Consider the following 25,075-nt stretch of genomic DNA (forward strand, 5'->3'; position numbering starts at 1 on the left):
AATCAAACAAAGGTTATGTTTTTAAATCATGGAATTATATTAATACAATTGCATGTTATTTATATATATATATATATATATATATATATATAATTTAAATACTAATTTCCATTAACTATTCTCAATCATAATCATGCATATAAAAACATAAATATTAAAAATATGTTTTGGAAAATGATGCACGAAACGACAAAGGCATTTGGTACAAAAGCTCAAAATGAATTCAATAAAAATGAAATGTCCCCCCCCCCCCAAAAAAAAAGCACAATAAAATAAAAAAGTACATAAAACATTTAAGATGAAATAATATTAAAATACATTGAAAAAAACCCCACTAATAACAGCAAAAGCATTTAAAAGTATAATGTTGAATTTTAAGTTTATAATCACATTACAGTGTATTAACCGGTAGATGGCGGTGTTGCATCATTTTTACTCTCCTCCTCCTTTGCTGTGTCATGGATTCCAATCCACTTCCAAATGTAAGTAAGTTTATTTGTATAGCGCTTATGTACTTGTTCATCATTAAAAAAACAAGACAAATTGGGTTAAAATAGTATTTACAAAATTAGTGTTTTTGTCAGTATGATGGAGTTTTGCGTTAACATTTTAGTTTTAACACCTGATATGTATTATATTTATTATGAGTTAATGCCCGTGGAAATTGTTTTTATTTAATCAATATTCATATTTATTTACTAACCCAAACCTATTAAAATATTCTGTTTCAACAAAATGTCCTTAGAGAGACAGATTCCTTCCAGTACAAGTGCGCCCTCTAGCGGCGGCGGGGACGAACCGCGTGCATTAATCTGGGGGTTGGGCTGCTGGTGTGACGACCTGCCGCCAGACATCCGTGTGTCTCCGCCGGTGCAGCAGCGTCGCTCCCCCGCAACCTCAGCTCCCGCAACACGCCCGACTCCACCGGCTCCTCCATCCACACGCACACCCCGCACACACCCGGCCACTCTGACGTGCACGCGCCGCTGTAAGTACCACTTTGTTTACATTTTATTTTTGCATTTCCACACCATTATTAGCAACACTTTAAACAAAATGTTTATTTACAATTTTAATACTTTTATGATCCAGTTATTCCTCCCATGATTCCACGCGTTCAACGGTAGATCTGCTCGGTTTGATCAGTGATTTTTTTTTCTCTCCAGGAAAACGGGCTTGAAAAGGAATATAAAAGGAGGGAAATAAAAAATGGTGAAACTAGGGAGTAATCTTCAGGACAAAGGGGCCAAAGCTGTGAGCGTGGAGGACGGCTTCCAAAATGTGCCCCTCATCACCCCCCTGGACGTGGGCAGCCTCCAGAGCCAAGCACCTGACAAGGTGAGGGACATGTTTTTTTGTGGCAACTTTTCTGTGTTTGTTCCTCTGGCCACCGTCCTTTGTTTTTCCAGATGAGATTAAGAGACAGATTTGTAAACAGACGGCCCGTCATTTATCATCCCGACCGACATCCCATAGTAACTGCACCACTGCTGTTTTTTAATCCAGTTTCCATGGCGGCGGTTGTGACGCATCAGAGCCGCACTGAGGCCACGTTTATGGTATTGCAGTTCAATAGTTGAGCTGATCCAGAGTCAGTTGGTTCAGCAGCTGTGAACATGTGACACTGACATGATGCGTTTGAGTTTTTTAGTAAGTTATGTTTGTCAAAACACACTTTAAATACACGAATAACAACACACTGGAGCCTCAGTAATTTAAAACTAGATACGGTTTCTGAAACATGTTGTTTTTATCTGCTTTAGTAGGACTAGGAAAATGTCACAATTAAAAATGTAAACAAAAAAAACAAACTACTTTTTGACTCACTTTTTAATTCAAACAAACACTGGGCTCTCTTCATCTCACCTTCTCTCAGTGAACTCATCACTGCCACCCTTATGCGTTCATCTTGTTCTGGAGTTATTGTACTGAAAGTGTCTGCGTGGCTCTTGATGGATGTGAATCTGGTCTGGGTTTTAAAGGTGTTAAAGATCATAACACATATGGATTATTTAAATGTATCACTTTAATAATCTTTAATAATCTTTATGCAATTCCTCTCTAATAACAGACGTTACACTTTAATTCAATAGATCGAAACTTTAAAAAGAGAGAGTGCATACCTCCGCCAAGGATCTTATTTCCCATGACTAAATACACATTTTGCCCTTTAAAGTATATATTTTATTGAATATTGTTTTGATTGTTTAAGCGCTTTGTGACCCTGGTCTGGAAAAGTGCTTTACAAATAAAAATTACTTACTTACTTACTTACTTACTTACTTACATTTTGTAGAATGAACACAAACCTCTGATTTTTTTGCTAAAAGACAGACACACACAATTTGTTTTCCTACAGTTTTTTGGCGGATTTATCCTGGATTATGAAAACCTCTTGATAATGACACATTGGGGAAAATAAATTAATAAAAATAAACCCAAGATTTTGAGAAAAAAACATGTGAACACAAGAAAAGAAAATATTTTTTTTCGTATAAAAAGGTGTACCTTTTCAAAACAAATGAAGTTACAAACTGGCGGTAAATTTCAAAATAAAACAATAGTAAAAGCAAGTAGAAAGTATACATTTTTAAAAGATTTTGAGGCAGTTGGTCTGCAGTAGAAAAGTCTTAATCTGGATTAATCTGAATTATTCAACAAGTCTCTTCAACCCTCTTACCAACCAGAACACGCGAACCGCTGCGTCAGAGTTTCCATCAGTTTCATCAGTTTGGCCTCGATTCCCGACAACGAAAAAACTCTCTCCCGGCGTCTGAGTGAACGTCCACACGTGACTCTCAATCAATCCGTCATGGATTAGATAATCCACTGACCGGCAACAGTTTCAGGGGCGCTGGCGTCCAAAAGACCGTTTGCCAAAAACTTGTATCAGCGAGAGTCAGGAAATCATCCGACAGGATGTCAGTTGACAGTTGGACCGTGTCCTGGAAAAGGTCGCGCATCTGACCTGGTTCTGTCCAAATAAAAAACGCGCCCGTAGACGAGAGAGCAACTTGCTCAATGGCACGACTGCCAGCACGAATCCCAACACACGCCTCGCGAGACAAATGTCAGCAGACATCGCAAGTGTCGGGGATGTTCTGCTGCTGCCGCGAGCTCGGCTATAAGTTGATAGTCGAGTGTCGGATTGAACGCCACATACAACCGCAGATAAAAAGGGACACCCTGGAAAGTCAAAAACTGGTTGACACTGACGTTGGCTAATCAATCCTTGTTGGCTATTCTTTTCATTTGCTTTTCTGTAATAGATTTGTAATATGTTTTTTGGGAGGAAAGCAGAGTTGCCTTTGAGCTCGAAGGTTAGCATTGAGGTGCTAACATAAACTACTGGAGTTGTAGAGTATAGGTTAGCATTGAGGTGCTAATATATACTACTGGAGCAGTATATGTTAGCATTGAGGCGCTTACATAAACTGATGGAGTTGTAGATTATATGTTAGCATTGAGTTGCCAATATATACTACTGGAGCAGTATATGTTAGCATTGAGGTGCTTACATGTACTAATAGAGAAGTATATGTTAGCATTGAGGTGCTAACATATACCGCTGGAGTTGTAGAGTATATGTTATCATTGACGTGCTATCATATACCACTGGAGTTGTATAGTATATGTTAGCATTGAGGTGCTAACATATACTACTAGAGCTGTATATTAGGTTAGGTAGAACTTTATTGATATGATAGCATTGAAGTGCTAACATATACAACTACAGCAGTATATTATAGCATTGAGGTGCTAACATATACCACTAGAGTTGTAGATCATATGTTAGTATTGCGATGCAGGAGTTGTAGATTATATGATAGCATTAAAGTGCTAACATATACCGCTGGAGTTGTAGAGTTTATGTTAGCATTGAGGTGCTAACATATTTCAATGGAGTTTTAGCTTGGCCAAACTGCCAACAACAAGTATATGTTAGCACCTCAATGCTAATATATACTCTACAACTCTAGCGGTATATGTTAGCACCTCTATGCTAACATATACTCTACAACTCCAGCTTCTCAACGCTAACAAATACTTGTTGTTGGCATTTTGGCCAAAGCTTCGACAAGAGTCGTAGCTAAAGGCGACACGGGTCAGACCTAGAACAGAACAATTCTCCCTCAGTGGGTCTGAACGACGCTGATGAAACTCACCTCTGCACCAGGTGAGTGACAGCTGGGCGGTCACCAGAACCACAACAGGTGTCACTGGGATCATGAGTCACTCGTGGAGTGAGGCGTGTCGCTACGATCACGTGATCAGGTCCAGACACGAGAGAAGACGAACATGAAATATATGTTTGTCTCCTTGAGGGATGAAGCCTGTCTTCGTCCCACAAGCCCACAGAGCCACAGAATTGCTGTTTCTTCCCGACTCGCCGGTTCTGACGGTGGATTTCTTGACTTGAATTAATGTTGGATCGGCTGCTGCTGCTGTTATCACCAGGAGCCCGGACCTTGAAATATTGCTGCAAATTCAGATGTTGTTTGGAAGCTTTAAAGGTTGCTTCAGTTTTAAGCGTTTGTCTCGATGCATTCGTCTCGCTGATGAATCACGCAGCAGCGCACCAGAGACGTCTGTAATGAGATGTCAGGGAGGACGAGGTGTGGAGAATCACAACGTTTGTCTTTGATGTCTCAGCATTTCTTGTGTCGGGTTCTTTCTCTGCGGTGCCTGGAGGAGGAGGAGGAGACCTTTGACCTCTCAGTCCTCGTCCTTTTTTTGGTTTCAAAACCACCCATTTGCGTAGAGTCGTCAGCTTCTTGGAACTCACCTGACAGAACAGAACCAACATCTGAACCTGCTTCCCAAGTTTTCTGATGTATTGCCGAGTCAAAAGTGTTCTAGCTAAGCTCGTGTGTACTTTTTAAAAGTTTGGGTTGTTCCTAAAATGCCCATGTTTGACTGTGGACCCACATTTTCTCTATTGTCGATTAACGCCGTAGTTTTCAGGACCGGTCTTAGTCTCAAGAACTACTACGATATCTACTTATATGTGGTCTTGTTTTGTCAAAACCAATCAAAACAAGGGGTCAAAATAATACTATAAAACTGGACATTTTAAAATGTTTACGATGGCTAGCTAACAATTGTATTACAGGTAAAGATAAACATGTAACTGGTGAAAGATATTAGTGATTTTTTTTCTTCTTTTTATTGCTAATGTTTACGACCAAACTAATGGAATTTACATTCAATGTCATATTACGACACTTATTTTAGGGCATAATGTGGTTGATATGCATTATTTTTAAATTTTTAAATATATTAAAATTACTACTTCAGAATCCTTCAATAAAATACAGATTAAAATTAAATAATATATCAGATTAACACTAACATTTTATTTTATTACTATTATTTTTTCGTTTCTTTTTTTGTCTTTTGCTTGACGGCCCCTTACAACAGTCAGTATATAATGTGGGATCTTTATAGGTCACGATATCAACATCAATATACTTTGATTTGAGGCAACCATCTGGTTTGGCCTCATAAGATGTCTTTGGGGGGGGCTTGATTTGACCACCAGGTCATGGGGTTCTCTCTGTGTCCCCCTATCTAAGGGAGTAATAGTGGTCTATAAGCAAAATGTGTTGGTCTCGACTGAGGCGGTCTTGCCTAAAAGTCTAGTAGGAAGATCAAAATATTGTTAATAATAGTGATGGTTTATAAAGGAAGTCTTCGCCGCTGTACTTTCAATTCAACGGAGCTGAAGCTCTAAGTCGAATAAAATCTGTTCCCATCCAGTTGGATTTTAAGGTCTTTAGTGAGCGTTTTTTGGATCTGATCCTGCACCAGTTTCGCCCCTGAAAACCCGAGCCAGTTTTATCGGGTCATCGTGTCTGATTCAGGTCCTGAGATCTGAGAAGCTTTACAGATCCACGGCGCTGATCCGAGCCGCTGACCTCCGTGATTACAGGGATCTCGGGGGGGGGGGGGGGAAGGGGAGGAAACGGTGGCCGGAATGATGTGAAAGGTGACGCGGAACGACTTTGGCCCGGAGTCAGAATTTGATTAGATTTGGACCGGGCTTGGCCAGTCGCCGCCGGGTCGACCCTTTCTCCGTTCGATCTCTCAACAACAACACGGCAGTGTTTCCCTCTCGTGTTGTCGCCACAGAACAAAGCTCACTCTGAAGAAGCTGCTTCAAAGATGTGTCTTGTTAAATGATAAATGTGTGTCTTTGTTTTTAGCCTTTCGTTCATTCTTCCAGAACCTTCTAAAAATACACAAGGGAGAGTCTTTTTTTAAATTTAATCGTAACATCGGTTTACCCCGGATTATTTGTTTTCACCTGCGTTTATTTATTCATTGGTAAATACTATTTAAAGATATTTTAATTTGTCTTTACAGAAATACTTATATTTTATCTTCTTATGTTTTATTAAAAATTGTTACAATATTTATTATTATTTTATTTTATAATTACTTAGTTCTTTTGATGACTTGATGTATTTTTACATGCACATACTGTATATTACAATACAATTTCAAGTGCATATCAAATTACATTATAATTTAATGCCAATTTAATTAATATAATATATTTTTCTTTTTTTTTTACTGTTTTAACATAATCCAAATGATAATTGCAATTTATTATAGACAAATAAATGCTTATTATTTGACAAAAGTGACTATTCATTTGAGTTTTTAATAAACCAACCAGTGGTGTAAACTATTCAAGAATTTCAGCAACAATCTCAAAGGTATTTGATTAGTTATTTACATTTGCAAATACCCTTTTTATATCAATATTCTTGTCATGTTTGAAAGATTGATTTGTTTGTTTTGTATTAACAATATAAATGAAAGGCGATAGATTAGATTAGATTAGATTTTACTTGTTGTTAGCAACAGCTAACTCTCACAACAACTGTACTGTGATGCTAATATAATTTGCCTTAAATATGTTTGTTTTTTCATCTACTTTTATTTTAAAGTTTACTTCTGAGCGAGGCTGATACTACCTCACACACTCATAGTTGAGCTAATGGCTACAATTAGTCCTGAAATGTCTCTCCGGTGATTGCTCTTTAAATGTCCGGCTGTTGTTTACGTTTTTATTTCAGCTGAAAGCTGCTGAAACTTGTACCTCTGGTGATGACTTCAGGGAGACGAGTAACACTCGGGACTTTTGAGTAACCAATTAACCTCAGTATGTGTTTGGACTGTGGGAGGAAACCAGAGGACTCACGGGACAACCGCACAAATACAGGAAGAAAACTGGAAACTCAACACAGGATGTTGTTTAGCTACTGTTCAAGCTACTTTCCTGATACTGTTTTCAGAATTGCAAATTTATAGACCAAAAAAAAAGACTCATAAATGGCCCATGAGCTGGTTATACCGTCCAACCATTTGCCAAAAACAAAATGCCAAAAAAACATTTTTTCATAATCTGTTGGACCACTAGACAAAAGCCGGTAATGAAAAGTATAATCTCCCCGACGTCTAAGAAAGAGCTTTCAGGGTTTTCTCTTAATCCATCGTAAACACTTGCTGTTGTGTCACAACAACAACAACAACAACAACAGCCATAAAACACACCAGCGGTGATACTTTAACATCACGACCACCGCAGGAAGTCATTTACTTCTGAACCGTCCGTCTTCCATTCATGTGCAAGATGAGAAGGAGGAACTTCACAGATGATTAGTTTGTTTCCATCCTCCGTTGTTCCTCTTTGTAGTCGATGATATTATGGGTTTCATCGCAAGAGTGAAGATGAAATTAATGATTATGAGGCATCGTGAGATGAATTAAACTTTGAAAATCCCCTTCAAGGTTTCTACCACGCTGTTTTATTATTACAAGTTTAGGGTTGATGATGGTACGCCTCATGTTTTCTCAAAGCTGGATCGGCCCGAGCCTGGCTAGCTAGCAGATTCCTGCCATCATGCTAAGTCTATTATAGACAGAATATTCTGGGTTAATACCCGAGAAAGCTCCGTGTGCAAATTGAAGCAGATATTTTCGTGCACGGGATAATCTGGCGGCAAAGAAAAGATGTCGACCGAGTGGTAAACATGATTATTGCTGGTGAGAAGTTCTTGATCGTTACCTTAGGTTTTTATCTTCAAATAATATATAAATAAACAAATGACTTTTTTCCCCTTTAGTTGGGTCCTGATGGCGGTTCGCAAAGTACTCTCCAGGAATATTATATTATATATATTATTGTAGACAGAAATAGGTAAATGTCACTGTAAGTAAGTAAGTAATTTTTATTTGTAACGATACCATTACAATATCAGATAACCTTTTAATAAATTGTCATATCAAAGAACTCTTGGAATTCTTCACTTTTGCTTCAAATTTTCTTTTTCCTTTCAAATGCCTTTGTTTTTTTCTCCACTGACTCAAACAGGAAAAAGCTGACCTACATCGGGGACTTCTCTGTGAGGTTTTCCAACACATTTCATGTGAAGGGAAAAACCTTAAAACTCAGCTACGATAGCAACAAAAAAAAGAAAAAGTACTTCCTCGGATTGTTGTAGGCGAAGGTGGGAAAATAGTTTGGAAGCATTTCTTTAATTTGTTCATTTTTGGCTTGCAAATCATATTGTATGTCAACATGTTTTTTTTTTAATAGTTTATACTTTAATAAAAAATTCAATTTTTCCACATTAACATGCAGTATTCATGCCGTTTGTACATTGTTTTGTCACAATTAAACTTATGGCCGCTAGGTGGGAGTATTACGTACTTGGCACCTAAATGAATAATGAAATCCCGCTAGATCTTGGCGAAGACATAGGACGAGAGGATACAGTCGCCTCCAGCAGCTATTAAAATTTAGACATATTTGTCAAGAGTCATGTGGTCTGTAAACTCTGCAACACCAGGTACTTGGACAATACTACAAATATGTCCTTGTTACTAAATTGCAATACATCTCATGTCCCTGTATTACGATACGTATCTCCAGATTTTTGTCAATACAAGCCATTAGAACCCTTGATCATTGTTAACACTACGTTATTATGTTTTTTATAATCGTATTTATGATTAACCAGTATAGTGAAAACCCCAGATTTTCTGAATCTCCTAAATTGGATAAATAATTGTCAATAACTACACCTTAAAGTCTTGTCAGTATCAATGAAAAACAGAATCTATTCAAAGGTGTGACTTTGAGTTATCTTTGAACATTGATAGGAATTCTCTTCGACATCCGCCTCAGCCAGGAGTGTTTCTTTTATCTTCACGATTCATAAGTCAAAACAAAGAGAAGAAAAATCCACAGCTGCCTCAAGCAGAGAAAACTTCACTGGAAACTTTGCTATGTCTGCGTCTCTGGAGGCTCAGAGCCGAGCTAAGAGCTGAGATAAAAGATGGTGAGGAATCATGAACGAGGAATCTTCTGACAGCTTCTCCGTCGGGAACCTGGAGTCTCTCAAAAACATACAGTGATGGAGTACCTGGTGGAGCCCGAGCAGCTCAAAAGTACTTCTGCATTATGACCAGCGACAGGTGAGGTAGATGCCTGGACTCAAAAGTTCATCATACTGATGCGAGAAAAGGGTTGTAATGTTCAGATACGGAGCGATGTTTAAATGATGTGTCTGCGTCAACGAACCAATTAAATGTCATTTCTTGACAGAAAACTAATAGTGAGGTTTGGGCGCCTGCTTCGTCTTATTGACATTCTCAAAGGTCACAGCTTCATTAAATGGGTTTTGCCGGCGAGTCGCTGCTGTGAAATTAATTCAAGGAACTCATTGGAATATTACATGTCAAGTTATTATATATAAGTGTCAGTTTACATTTCTTTACTTGCCGATTCAAAGTGATAGTTCATCCAAAAAATGTAATTGCTACTCACCCACATGTCGGCTAAGGTTGTGATTATTTTCAGACTAATTGATTCCTTTTTGGAGTTATAGGCACAAATGCATGTTCATTTTAACGCAGCGACTAGTGCTCAAAATTGCCCTTAAAAAGGACCCTTAAGAACATCCAAACTCCTCCACGCTCTTGTCTGTAATGTCCCACTTGTTGTCACCATCAGTAAGTGTTCAGGAAAAAGCGAAACAAGCCTTTAATTAAAGCTTTTTTGCAGAAGAAGCTCAAAGGCTAACATGCTACACAAACAGGAAGCACTCTGGGAAAATATTTTGAGCGCTTAGACAGTAGTCTAAACTAGAGATGTGATTGCATTATATCGCCAGGTCATTTCAGTGTATTGGATCGTATCATCAGGTCATTTCAGTGTATCGCAACGTATCGTCAGTTCATTTCAGTGTATCGCATCGTATCGTCAGGCCATTTCAGTGTATTGCATTGTATCGTCAGTTAATTTCAGTGTATCGCATCGTATCGTCAGGCCATTTCAGTGTATCGCATCGTATCATCAGGCCATTTCAGTGTATCGCATTGTATCGTCAGTTCATTTCAGTGTATCGCATCGTATCGTCAGGTCATTCCGGTGTATCGCATTGTATCGTCAGTTCATTTCAGTGTATTGCAGTGTATCGTTAGGTCATTTCAGTGTATCGCATTGTATCGTCAGTAAATTTCAGTGTATTTCATTGTATTGTCAGTTAATTTCAGTGTATCGCATCGTATCGTCAAGTCATTCCAGTGTATCGCATCGTATCTTTCGGTCATTTCAGTGTATCGCATCGTGTCGTTAGGTCATTTCAGTGTATTGCATCGTGTCGTCAGTTGCTTTTCAGTGTATCGCATCGCGTCGTTAGTTCATTTCAGTGTATCGCATCGTATCTTTAGGTCATTTCAGTTTATCGCATTCTATCGTCAGTTCATTTCAGTGTATCGCATCGTGTCGTCAGTTCATTTCAGTGTATCGCATCGTATCGTCAGGTCATTTCAGTGTATCGCATCGTGTCGTCAGTTAATTTCAGTGTATCTCATTGTATCGTCAGTTCATTTCAGTGTATCTCATTGTATCGTCAGTTCATTTCAGTGTATCTCATTGTATCGTCAGTTCATTTCAGTGTATCGCATCGTATCGTCAAGTCATTCCGGTGTATCGCATTGTATCGTCAGTTCATTTCAGTGTATCTTATATCACTTATATAGAATCCCAACGTACCCTGGACCCTGTCATGACTCTGTTTGATAGAGTTCTACACAACAATAATGAGGCGAAAAAAGTTTTATCGAAAAAATGAGAAGGAATGAGAGAGCTGAACATTCATCACAGTCCATGTCGACCCCCCGGGACCCCCTCTCTCCGGAGCCTCGGGGGTCCAATTAAATGGGCAGTGTAGCGTTCAACCTTTTAACGTTCAAGCCTTTTTGGAGCCAAGAGCAGGTGGAGCGTCCAGGAGCTGGCGTCGTCTCACTCTGGCGGCCATTGAAAGGAACGATTAGCCACAAGGACAACAAGACGTTACACTTCCTCTGCATCCGTCTTTCCTCTTCCTGTTCGGTTGCTGCCTTTCATGTCGAGACACTGCCGAGACTCTTCGGGATGAAGAGAAAATAAAGATAAAAATAAAAGTGACATTTTCATCAGCACTTGTTTTGGGGGGACATTTTCTTCCTCTCTTCACTAGTTTTTCTACTTTGGGTCGTGAGTGAAAAAACCTGAGGATTTTCGCTCTAGATTTGAATCGAGGAGAGACTCGGAGAAGAACTGCTGCTCCTCGCCATTAAGAGGAGCAAATTGAATTTCCTTAGTTAGAGATTCTCTTCACAGCTGTGTGCTGAGCCCCCTCCTGTTCACCCTGGCGAACTGCTACACCAATCCTCCTGCTGTCATATTGTAGAAGTTTGCCAACAATTGAATAAACCATGTATGAGTCACGGTTTTTCAAACGGTAACTTGAAAAAAGCGCATGTCAAATTTGACACGTTTAATCTTTTCCTTAAAAGGGAAGCCATCTGTCCCGACAATCTCTCTTTTTTTTTTACTCCGCAGGCGATGATTTGTAAGGAAGATATTCTCATATTTCACCCTGCGACGCTAAACTTCGACGTCCTCCGAGCAGCAACACTTTCCTCCACATAAGCAGTTTAGGACTGAACTGCCCACACAGACAGCGTTTGTCGCACCTTCGACAATAAATCTGCCCGACAGATGTGCAGCCGCGAGACACTTTTTCTTAAAAGTCTTTTATGAGATTCCGCCCCGTCCGCGGCGGCTCGCCGATATTGAGTTCTAAATGATATCGTTCTGTGACAGCTCAGTTTGATCAGGATTTATTCAGCTCACAATGTTATTTTACTCGGCGGCTCCCGCACGTCCATCTTCCTCGCTGCTGCACATCCGTCTTCGTCCGAATTTTCGAGGGAGTGGATGATTTTCTTCTGCTGCTCCGTCTGATCAATTCAGACATTGAAACACAATAATAGCAGACATTTTGTGTCTGGTGTGTCTCGGTCGGGGTTCCAGGCTCGGTGAGGAAGACGCCCCCCGCCAACATCTCTCTTCACTGTGCGCACATGAAACCGCAGGACGTCGAGAGAACATTATTTTCAGAGCTGCAGCTGCACCGTCACACAAGTATTCGTTTCAATGCACATTTTAGCCAAAATAAATTATTTAAAATGATTTATTAATCCTATTCATTGATCTTATCCAACATATATTTTGTTTTACTTTTCTTGCTATTCTTTAAAACTTAATAAATCAACAAACTGATTTTATTTGGAATTTGATAAAAAACATAGATTGTATTTGGCATTTTCTGTTCCTATTATAGATAATAAAGCCTTTTTGTAGTGTTTTTTTTTTCAATTTTTATCCTTAATTTTCTACTGTTCTAAACCCTAATATTAATTCATATTCCCTTTATAATTATTATTATTTTGGTAGTGATTTAAATAAAATGGAATTTTAATTTTGCAGTTTGCCATTCAAACTAAAGATATTGTCTTAATTTACTATGGTCTATGGCACACCTGTGCTGCACATGTGGCCCTTTAACTTTATTCATGCATATTCTTTAAGTAGAGATGGGATAATAATATAATAATAATACATAATTCAACATATGTATTCATACATATATTCATTCACTAGTAGAAAATAGACATCTTACAGACAGCTTACAGTTTAATATTGTGTTTATTATTGTATAAACTCTAAATCTTTTTCTTTTTTTTTTCGTTTCTGATTTTTTTGTTTCTACTTTTATGAAAATGTCTTGCCCCTCAAAATGATTGACATCATATTTATAGAAAAAAGATTATTTTCCCATCAGTTTATTTTACATGAAAGGTTTATAAAAGTGTTATGACATAGCCATGTTTATTTTATGCTGATATTTCTTTCTTTATTATTCTTACTTGCTTTGTTTTTTCAAAGTTTTTCTGTCATATTTTTCTCCTTTGGATTGACGGCCCCTCACAACAGTCACAGTATATGATGTGGCCCCAGAGGAAATTTAATTGCCCACCCCTGGTCCATGGTTTTGTGCCTTATGCTAATGCTAATGCTAATGTTGCTATTGCTAAATGTTGTTTTTACTGACTGTTTACTGTTTGTTTGAGAATATATTGATTTAAATACTTTGTTTTCAAATCATCTAAGATATGTTTTGTTGTTTGTTTATTGAATTTTGTTTGATTTGAGTTTTCATGGAGCTTCTTCTGCCAAACTTCTCGCCTCTCAGGTGGTGGTGAAGACGCGCACAGAGTACCAGACCGAGAAGAAGAGGCTGAAGGTTCCCAAAGTAGAAGAGCTCACCATCAGCTTCACCGACGGCGTCTCCGAGAGACTGAAGGTAAGAAAAGACCCTTTTGATTTCGAGGCGACTGAAGGCAATTGGAAGGAACGTTTCTGTCGGAGAAACGTGTCCTCGTATCACGCTGAGTCAGTGAAGCCTCTTCTGCTGTTGTTGTTATGGGAGACCAGAGTGAACTCTTGTTGTCATGGCAGCAGAGAAAAGCCTCCTCCATGGCAACCTGGAGTGAGAAGAGTGCGAATGAAAGACGAGCTCGACACTGGTGTGATACAAGAGCCAGGGTTTCCTGTTCCTGTCATGAAACACGAATGAATACAAGGATGAAGCAAGACAAGATAAAAAAGCTTCAATTTTTGCAACATTATATAATAAAACATTGTATTAATGCTAAATACATGAAAACGGCAAAATCTCAGAGATACTGAGCTAAATCTTTGGATTTAAAAAAATAATGAGTAAAAAATATTGAATAAAGATGCATTGCATTCATATAACGACTAAAGCAACTCCAGTGGAATTTATTTTAAATGTATTTATTTTAATGTTTAAAAATCTACATTGACAAACACAGAGTTGTATTATAATAACAAAAAATAATGACTTGGTTTCCATTTGTTTGATTTACAAGTCATGTTTCTTTCTTGAAAAATAAATAATAATTGATTTATTTTTCGTTTATTAATAATTAATTCTTGAAAATGTGTGTTTTCTTTGTTATTTGACAAGAGAATAATTTGACACTAAAATGAAATTCAATTTGTTTTATTTATTTTTATAAAATAAAATGAATTAAAATACTACTTACGTATATGACAAAATATCTCTTATTTATAAACTAGTTTTCCAGCTTAATCAGCTCCAACTCATTTGAGTGAGTTGAAAATAATATTCTGTGAAGTTTTATGTGTTATTCTTAAAACTACTTAATTTCAAAAATCTTTCTTTCTCACAATACATTTTGGAATATGAACTATAATAGATGCACAACACGCAGTTGTAGCAACATCATGTATGTCTCAGAACAAAACAACTAATAAAACAAAGCTAAAGTGGTTACTTTGTTGTCAATGATTGAATTTGAATTAATGTAATTAATTAAGAAAACATGATATAAATATATTCTGCACTTCATTTACATTTTCTTAGTCAATTTACTTCACATTTATATTGACAAACAAGTTCTACTCAAATGAAAAAGAGAAACATTCCATAAACAAATAACTTAACCGAGCTTTATATTAAGACTTGAACAAGTCATTGTTATTAATAAAAGGAGAAAATAAAACATTTCTGAGCTGTTTATACGTCTCAACTAAGCTATAAAAACAAGTCATTTTTCGTGTTCAACATGGTTTCTGGAGGAACGTCTTCAAAACCCAGGTTCATCAGGAGGATGAAGAGATCTTTGAAGTGCAGGAAACACAAAAGTCTTGTTGATTTTGGGGAGACGTTCACGTAGTGTCTGTGACGGATGTCGGGGTGCAGCGTGACAGCAGCCCCGCCGCGCTCCAGGCCCGAGCCACCTTAACGCCGCTTGTCACTTCTTCTTTTTTTTATCCTTCTCTTTTTCTTCCCTCAAAAAAGCTGCAGGCGACGCAGTCGTGTGATGAGAGCGCTCGCTACGCCATCAGCTTTTGTTAGACAGAGAAGCGTTTCACGGGCGCTTTTATGCCACGTCGGTGGGTTTTTTTTGGGGCTCAACCGCTTGACTGACGGAGCTGATGTTGCAAACAAACGCTGCAGAGCAAACGTTCGCTCGTCTTCTTTGCCTTCAAAGCTGCAGTTGTGTGGATGCAGAGCTCAGTCGCTGAAACATCTACGATCTACTGCGTCTTCTGCTCCTTTCTGATAGTTTTAATGGCCTGGACTTGATTTATTTTTATCTGGAATTGTTCAGAGCTATTTAAGGAAAACCTCAAAAAGCACTTAGAGAGCGTATACCTCTGCCAAGCCACTCATTTACTTCCATATCATGATTTTCTTGTATTAAAATGTGTTTTATCTGAACACTTAGATACTATTTGGAGATATTATTGGCAGCAATAAGCTAATTTCGACAGCAGGGGGCAGTGGTTTGAGCAAGAACTGGCGCTTCACCATTCCATTATTTAATCTTAATTGAATCATCATATCATGAATATATGACTTTAAAAACTTGCTTAAAAATCAATCAAATTACAATAAACAAAATACAATATTGTGATATTAAAAAAAAGAGGTTATAAATATAAGCAACTATTAAGATTTTAACTCAATATTTTCCAAATAAATCCCTAAAGCTTTAGAAAAAAAAGGCAAGAAAAGTTATATAAATCAATTTATTATAGTTTCGAGGAGAAAGAAAAAGAAGTATTTAAATATTTTCAAACTAAAAAACACAACTTGTTACAAAAAAATTAAATTCAGGATTTCGATAAACATGGTTGTGCAAAATAAGAAGTTAAAGTTATTAAATAGTAAAAGGACATAAAAGGGGAGAATAAATAAAGTCCTTAAAAAGAGGAACTCAAACAAGTGATTTAAACAACTACCAACAACAACCCAAAACAGAAAAGGTAAAAAACACAAACAGCCTGATATTTCGCTGTCAAAATTCCAAAATGCAATCATTTGTCCCATTGCTGACATTACCAAAAAATAAGATTGAAATCCTTTTTTCGAGACATTTTGGTAAAAGATAAATGGAGATAATGACATAAGCTCCTTAGCAGAGGCAATTATCTGAAAAGCAGTTAAGCGTAGAAACAGGAGTTTTGTTGGAACTTCCTGTTTGTATTCCTTTGACTTATGATGAGCTATTTTTTAAATCTGAACATGAAAAAAGATTTTGATTTTCAACCTCAGTGTCTCTCGTCCATCTTTGCGTCTGTGAATACTGACCCTTGCAGAAAACCATTCAAAGATTTTCCCAGACTTGTGTCCGTTGGTCGGCGCTGGTTCAGAAGCAAAGATCCAGGAAACAGATGTCGCAGTTCACTTTTAAACACCGAAACCTTTTTCCGACAATTGTTAGTTCTGTGTCTAAATTTGTCGACATCTTCGGTCGTACATAATACCTCAACTTCAGTGCAAGAATTACATTTTCACACGAGTACTTATTTGATAATGTATGACTTTATATTCCTTTTATTTCTTAGTTACTCTAATAAAACACACTTATTATAATTTATCACAAAAATGTCTTCATTCATAATTTGAAAATATACATATATATATTATGGAGAATTTACTCATTTGAACAGAATATTATCAAACAATGATTGCTGAAATATATACAAACATAAACCAAATCAACATTTGTAACTTTTATAAGAGCATAAAGAAAAATATGGGATGTATGTTATGATTTAGCATTAGCGACGTTAGGATTAGCCGATTAAAGTTGGTCGTGCTAGAGTAGGTAAGTAAGTAAGTAAGTAATTTATATTTGCTTTTCCAGACCAGGGTCACAAAGCGCTTAAACAGTCAGAACAATATTCAATAAAATATATACTTAATAGATCAAGATAACACCGAGAACAACACAGGAGTCTCAGAGAATCAGGGAAAGGCCTGCATGAATAAAAATGTCTGAAGATGTTTCTTGAAGGAGTCAGTAGATCATCAAACACAGAGGGAGAAGAATATCGTTCCAAAGCTTAGGAGCAACAGCCTGGAAGGATTTCTCTCCTCTGGCCCGGTAGTGTGTTCAGGAACCATCAGTAGATTCTGATCCACAGACCTCAGAGCCCGAGCTGGGGTGTAAGGCTGGATCAGATCACTGATGTAAGGATCCTGACCATAAATAGATCTGAAAGTAAGAACCAGAATTTTAAAGTTGATTCTGAAAGAAACTGGAAGCCAGTGAAGAGTTTTAAGGATCGGAGAAATGTGAGTTCTTCTACTAGAGCGGGTCAGAATTCTCACTGCAGAGTTTTGTATCTACTGCAGCATCAATGTATTTATTTGGACTGGCTAACAGCAAACTGAAAATTCAAAATGGTTTAATAATAAGCACCCAAGTAAATGATTATTATTTAAGTAAGAGGAGAAGGAAATATAAACAACTTTATTATGTTTAATAGCAAGAAAAGATGCCAGATGCAATTTGTCACGTTTATCTTTACACCATCCATAATGTTGGAACAAAAGTAGTTTAATTTGTTTAAACCATTTGGTGAGTATTTATTTTTAATGCATTTTCAGGGAAAAAACAAGTGTTAACTGTCAAAATATCAAATAAAACTGAATATATAAAGTTTGCAGCAAGAACATTAAATAGAAAAAGATAAGAAATGGATTTAGTTTTATCGTTTTAGTTGTTTTTGGCCACATCCTCTGCCGTCCTCCAGGTAAATGTCAACACGAATGTCATCCCAGCAACGACCGAATGACTCAAGAAGACTCAGCAGAGGCTGCGAACGTCCAGATTAATTATCCTGTTATTACCTTCCCTGAGCTCTGATAACCACGACCTCCGCAGCGACCTTCAACCTTGGTTAGGTCGCAGCAAATTACTGCTGCTTACTTTCACTTCACATTCACCTGCTTCACTCAGACCTGCAGGCGAGAGAAGGAGGAAAAAACGATCAATCGGTTTATGATGATGTTTGCTGATGATATGGTGATTTGTCAGGAGTAAGGAGGACGTGCAGGAGAAGAATAAAAGACAGAATAGAGGGAGGAAGAAAAAAGTAATTGGCTCTTATGTATGGAGCGCCTTTCATACTTTTCACTTAATCAGCGCTTCATGTAACAATTCACACACTGACGGGAGTAGGCTGCGACGCAGCGTGCCAGCTCAACCATCATCAGGAGTGAATCCGGGTGTCTAGTCCAGGGCAGGAATTGAACACGCAACGACCAGGCAACCGAGGAGGGAGTGAAAAAAAACCCTTTTATGTCAATGATTCAGAGTAAAAGACGAAGAAAAGAGTGCAGGCGCGGTGGAACGCACTCAGATCACAACTGGCAAACGTTTTTAAAAATCATAAATATTTGAAACTTTTAGCAGAAGATTGACATCTGTTAAAAATATAATTTAAATGAAAAAATTAAGAGTTACAAAGGAAGATAAATTAATAAAAAAAGATACATTATTTTTTCAAGTAAAAAACAAATAAATGAATATATAAAAACCTATAAAAAACACAGATACACATAAAACCTGATGATAAATTCCAATAGTAAAACTTTAAAAAGAGACAACACAAAAATGTAACACTTAAAGAAAAAAAAATAGCAATCGTTTGTGCTATACTTCCTCCACTACTGTAGGGGGCAACGGTAAACACATGAAGCAATAGAAAACGACAAACACTAAAACTAAATACGCACTTAAATCTTTATTTCCACAGCGAACTGATGACAAAGTAGACTTTCGCTGACATAGTGTTTCGGGGTCAGTAGGTGGCGCCATCCGTTTAAAAAAGATGTGATGTTTCATTAGAAAAGTTGTTCAAAACAAAGGAAAATAGTGCTGAGAGCGCCATCTAGTGGACTCTGAAAATAATGACACTGCTTCATAAAGCTTTATCAGAAGTTATTGACCTTTGTATGGTAAAAAAAAACGGCTACAAATTTACTTTAAGGATATTTTCCAAAAAAGCCCATTAAGAAAGAAAGTAAATAAATGTAAATAAGTATTTTTTAAACAACATTTCCTCTAAATGGATCAGACGAGGGTCTGAGGCAACATTCATGGACGCCCGAGCGAGACCCTCATCACTCACACAGACTCACACAACATACTCGGGATCATAAAGCCCTCGTGGGAGACTGAGGAGCAGGTGATCCATTCTAGTAATGAACCTTGTCCTGCGATGTAAACAACTGTTTAGATGCTTGTTAGGTGTGTGTGTCGGATGAGTGGCAGCTCCTCTCATCAATCACAGCCTGATATCTCCCGGCGGCAGAAGCTGTTCATCAGTCCAGATGTTTGGCGCCGCCTCACACGTTTACTGCCGACGCCTCATTAGCCGCTGTTTTCTAGCCCAGAGTCGTGGATGATGGACGACGTCTTCGCGCTCCTTCTCATTATCACCTGAGATTTCTGACAACTGTAACGTCTTCGCTTCGTTCCTGGAATCCAGCTGCGACTGGTTCGTCCTCTGAGAGCGTCGAGGTTTTCTTGTCGACTGAGATTAATAATCGTGTGTCAGTTGTGTGTCGGAAGTTGTCGGTTCTGCTCTGAAGAAGATCTTTCAAATTGAACTATTCAACATCTAACGTTTTATATATATTATTATCAGTGTAATGTTTTTTGCCTTCATATTCATAATTCATAATAATATAATTTATTTTAATCACATAAGAGATATATATACAGTATATATATCTTTGTTTTTTGTATAATTTGGTGCTTTTTAAAAAAATGATTCGTAATTTTATTACACAACATTAAGATTATGTTAGTTTTTCATTTTAATTTTTGGGTAAAAACATTTCTACATTTTTGTTTTATCATATTTTCCCTCAGTTTTCCTTATTTGATCACATTTTTGGAAGCAAAGAAAAAAGAAATAATTATAAAAAATATATGCTGCTCCAATTGGTCGATATCTTAAAGCATAACTAATGTCAAACTCAAACTTTCCCTTTTAATAAATTATTTGTGATTTTCTTACAATAAATTAAAAAAAATAAATAAATAGTTTTAATATTTTAAAATTTTGAATTTTTTCAAGCTCTGCCACACAGTATTTCAAAATAAATACATATTTTTGGAATGACATTTCGCATTTTTATTTCATTATATTTATATTTTTGCCGTTGAATGCTTGTTTTAATTTTTGGGAGCATAGCATTATAAAATAAATTAAAAAAAAATAATAATAATGTACTTTTTAAATTGGTCGTCATCTAAAATGTCAAACTCAAACTTTCATTTTTTCCTTTTATTTTCGGTTCTGCTCAGAAGAGAAACTATTAATTTGCACGACCATACAAACAATATTTTTCTTATTATTATTCTTAATGGTATTATAATCATATTTTCTCCCTCAAATGTATTATTTTATAGTAATATAATTTATTTAAATAATTTAAACATGTATATCCAGTATATATATATTCAACATAATGATTTTCCTTGTTAATAAATTATTTTTCATTTTATTATGTTAGATTTTACATTAGGTTTTTTCTTTTAATTTTTCACAAATGTTTAATATTTAATAGTAAAAATTTATGTGATCACAAATATTTATTTATACATCGACATCTTCAACCTACGTCACATTTTTATTTCATCATTTTTTTCTCCATTCTTGATTTAATCCCATTTTAAATCAATTAATTAAAAATAAAGAAGCGTAAGAAATGATTGGCAATTTAATATGTCAATCAAACTCAACCACCCTTGGTCCCGCCCCCTTCATCTTCTCCTGTCACTCAATCTTTAGCGATGGATGCTGGAAAGCTCCGGAGGCCTCGACGAGAACGATGCGCTTGCTCCAGGTGTTTTGAAGATTATCTACCCCACCTTTAAAGGTTTAAACCAGGACAGACTCTAGTGTCTTCAGACCACAGCGAGCGACTTCCAGCGTAAACCTGCAGGAGCTTGAAGTGGCGAGCGAGCCAGTAATCCCGGCGGCTCTTCTCCTCGCTCAGTCAGGATTTGGGGGAAAAGACTTTTAATTTGTCTCCGGTTCAGAAATCCTGGAGGCGCTGATACTCGCTGAAGGACACCGAGTCTTCGCTTAATCCCCGCCGCGGCGCCACAATGGCCGACTTGGAGCAGCTAAAGAGAGAATTCAGCGATTTCCCTCTGAGCTCTCGTGGAGGACGAGCGACCTCAGAATGTGCTCGCTCAGACCGCCGAGGATTATTCCTGTTGAGAGCCCGACAAAGTGGCGTTTTGTGCACTTGGCAGAAAAAACGGGATTCTGGATCGCTTCCTTTATTTCTGCAGGGCTTTGTTTGTTGTTGTTGGTGTGACCTTGGTGATGTCTCTGAGATCGTAACACAATCACAGATCACTCTGAACGTGGAGAACTTTGGGTTTGTGTGAGCGAGAGAAGCAGGTTTCATTTAAACGAGAATCTTTTAGGTCTTTTGAGTCTTTTAGTTGATCTACAGTAGCGTTATAAAGACAGTCAATGTTCTCCTCTGATCTGGGGTAGCTTTTTTATCATTAAATATCACAATATTTCTTCCATGATACTTTTTTACAATTATTTTACAATTATATACAAAACATTAAAATAAAAACTTTAAATAATATAAATGTACATTTAATTAAACACTATTCAAGATCCAGATGTTGTGGTTTATAGTTAAGTAAAGTTTGTATAAACTAAAATAAGTCGTTTTGTCCATTTTTTTTTCTTTTACAATTTACCTGCAAATATTCACATTATTTGTTCATTTTAGTGTTGCAATTAAACTTCTGGACGCTAGATGGCAGCAGTCAGTACGCAGCTAAAGGAACAATTGAATTTCGCCAATCCCGGCAATGACTGAGGACAAGAGGATGCAGTCGACTCCAGCAGCTTCAAAACAAATAAAAACAATTACGACTTCGTCAAGAGTCTCGTGGTCTGTAAATTCAGAGTCAAGTATCGTATAGTCCTATCGTATCGTGACACATGTATCGTGATAAGTATCGCAAGAAGCAAATCAGAAAAAAACAAGTAAATACTTTCGGTTAAGTATATACTCAAAATAGGACAAATAAAACAGAGAAAAACAAAAAGTAACTGTTATATTTAGAGAAAAAAGGTGATTAAATTAAAAATAATAGTGACAAATTCCAACATCAGTTTCATGTAGTTTTTATACTCAACTGGTTAAACTTTGAGTCTCTCCTAGATGTTTGAGCTTCTCACTATCTTACTCTCACTCTTTTTTTGTCACAGACTTGTTGGTTTTCGGTGACAAACGACTTCCTGCCGCTTTCTCAAGTAGTAGGCAAAGATGCTGTAAGGGATCTAATGTTAGTGGAAAGTCAAAATGGCGGATCAGAGAAGCAGAGTTAAACCTTTAAACAATATGGAAGTATGAAAAAAGAAGTAAAACATCTATAGATCTCTGGCTCCATCAGTTTCATTCTTCTTAGTTATCATGTATTTTATGCAGCGCAACAGTTTAAAGTGTCTCGATATAAAAACCCAATCAGTAGGTTTCAGTGCATCTTTGTGTCTGTTATGAACGAACCTTAACGGTGACGAAGAAACCTTTTGTCGGCAATGAGAAGGTTTGTGTGAAAACTAATACGATTGCTTTGTGCTCTTGACTCATCTACGCAAAATAGTGTGTGTTCTTGTGTGATACTCAGAGAGTGCAGGGTTGTGTTGACGCACACACTTCTTTTGTGTGACTTCTTGTCTCAAAATAGACCCGAAGAAAGATGAAACGAACCTCTATTGTCCATCGTGACTTCATGCAAATATCTTTTATCACGTTTAGATTTCTCGCATGTTTTTTTTCTGATCCCCGTGAAGTTCTGAAGACGTCTGTGTCTCCATATGTGTGAAGAGTGTGAGTTCTGGTGTTGTTCAGTGTGTAGTGTGAGTTTATAACAAGCCATGGGAATGAATGTGAAAGTTTTAAAGGTTTAGAGCCACAAACTTCTTGTTAATTTGGTTTATAAATAAGCTTTATGGAGATAAGCAACTTGACATTTTTATTTTTTAAAATGTTTTCTGATGATTCTATACATGGATTAATGAAGCTAAAATGTGAATTGATAATCGCATATGTTTGTTTGTCAATTAGTAATTTGAGAAGAGAAGTTTTATTTTATTTTAAATGAGTTAAATGTAATATTAATGATTAAGTAAGATTTTCTTTTGGCATAAAAATATAGTGTTTTTTGTTTTAAAGGCTAACGAAAGAATAATAAAAGTCCCTTAATTAATGACATTAAAATAATAATTACAGAATAAAAATGTTTCTTTTTGTTATTATACTGTATATTAAGATAAATACAATAAAACACAGATTTTCAGAGTTGGTCATCTTTCCATGGCAGACACACGGAACAGGATGTTGTGTTTAACCACCAAAAGTTACGTGAGCGGCCGGCGGGCAGAGCGACCCGACATCCATGTTCTTAAAGGACACGATGTTCTGCATCACAACACAATTGTTCAGGAATACAAAGTTACCGGTGAGTCACAGCAGCCAGGATTAGACTTCAGATTCAGGAGGAGCGAGAGGAAAACAGTGTCTCATCCCCAACTTTAGTCCTAGTCAGGGTCTTGTTCACGAGTGAGGGAACCAATACGTTTAGTGACTAAAAAATGCATTAGAAATACATTCTATAAATGCTTTTTTGTTGTTTTTTTTTGCGCTCAAATTGAGAAACATAGTTAACAAAGGATATTGATCTGCAATTAAATATAATTTTAAACTTTTTACAAAAAATAAACCAAAGAATTCTGAACTCAAAATTGACTTCATTTTCTATTTTAATGCTAAATTTAGTTGACAGTGGTTGAAAAAAGGAATGCTCCCTTAAAGCTGAAAAAATATAAATTCTTCCAAAACGTCTATCACCCAAAATAAAATAAAAACATGTAACCAAGGCTTAACCTTAGTGTTCTGTCTGGGTCAAGGTGACCCGAAGGCTGAAAAACATATCTGTTTGTGGCCCAGAACAACTTTGTGGAATACCGCAAAAAAATGTTGTAAAAAAAACTCATGTACAGTGTAAAAAGACTCTGATCATTTTTTAATTTTAAATTATGTCCCAAAAGGTTTTTAACGTTTTTAATAATAAGTGAAGTTGTTATTTAATTATAGTTAATAATTCTTGTGAATATCTATAATTCTGAAGATAATTATTTTCTTTACATTTAAATTTGCAAACAAAAATAAATTAGGCAAAAATATTCTACATTACCAAAAAAGGTGTTAATAATATTTAAAACAAAAAAAAATCATAAATCATAAAAAAAAACTGAAAAAAGATAGTAAGTGTATCCAATATGTATCTTTTTAAACCCTGGAAAAAAATCAACTTTATATAAGAAGTATAAGTACATTAAAAGTATAAATGTAACAGTTTAAAAGTAATGTTGTGTAACGTGTGCTTTTTGGCATACGGGTCACTTTGACCCAGAGATGACACAAGGGTTAAGAACTGGTGGAAAGTAGGAATATTCTCTTTGAATAGCCTGATCAATTCAATTCCCTTCGGATTTGCTCTGCAGTTAATCTGGATTTGTGTTCGTTCCATGAGCTGTCCATCAAAAGTCCCTTTTCACTTTACCTTCCATTTGACCTACATTAAATCTGGGTCAAATCTCCAAGGGTCACATGACTTAGTTGGTTTTTAAACAGCTGGAAAAACTGAAGAAATAAGATAATAAAAACCTTTATTTCTACCTTTTAGAATGACTCACTGAGGTCGTCATGGCTTGTTAAAAAATGGTATTTAAAGATAAATAAACATAGTTGCTGGATTATCAGGTCCGTCAGTA

The 25,075-nt window shown here is 36.6% G+C and overlaps 1 protein-coding gene across 1 annotated transcript in view; it reads left to right on the forward strand.

Annotated features, from left to right (window-relative positions):
• Positions 1 to 850: 850 nt before the first annotated feature.
• Positions 851 to 25,075, forward strand: part of nsg2 (neuronal vesicle trafficking associated 2) — a 29,047-nt gene continuing 4,822 nt past the window's right edge. Inside the window, exons 1-3 of the mRNA XM_087807808.1 lie at positions 851 to 988; positions 1,167 to 1,338; positions 13,599 to 13,709. Of these exons, the coding sequence (XP_087663934.1) occupies positions 1,210 to 1,338; positions 13,599 to 13,709 (240 nt within the window). The 5' untranslated portion in view covers positions 851 to 988; positions 1,167 to 1,209. The remainder of the gene's footprint in view (positions 989 to 1,166; positions 1,339 to 13,598; positions 13,710 to 25,075) is intronic.

The sequence above is a fragment of the Callionymus lyra genome, chromosome 14 (genome assembly GCF_982586985.1).
Source record: "Callionymus lyra chromosome 14, fCalLyr1.hap1.1, whole genome shotgun sequence".
NCBI lineage: Eukaryota > Metazoa > Chordata > Actinopteri > Syngnathiformes > Callionymidae > Callionymus > Callionymus lyra.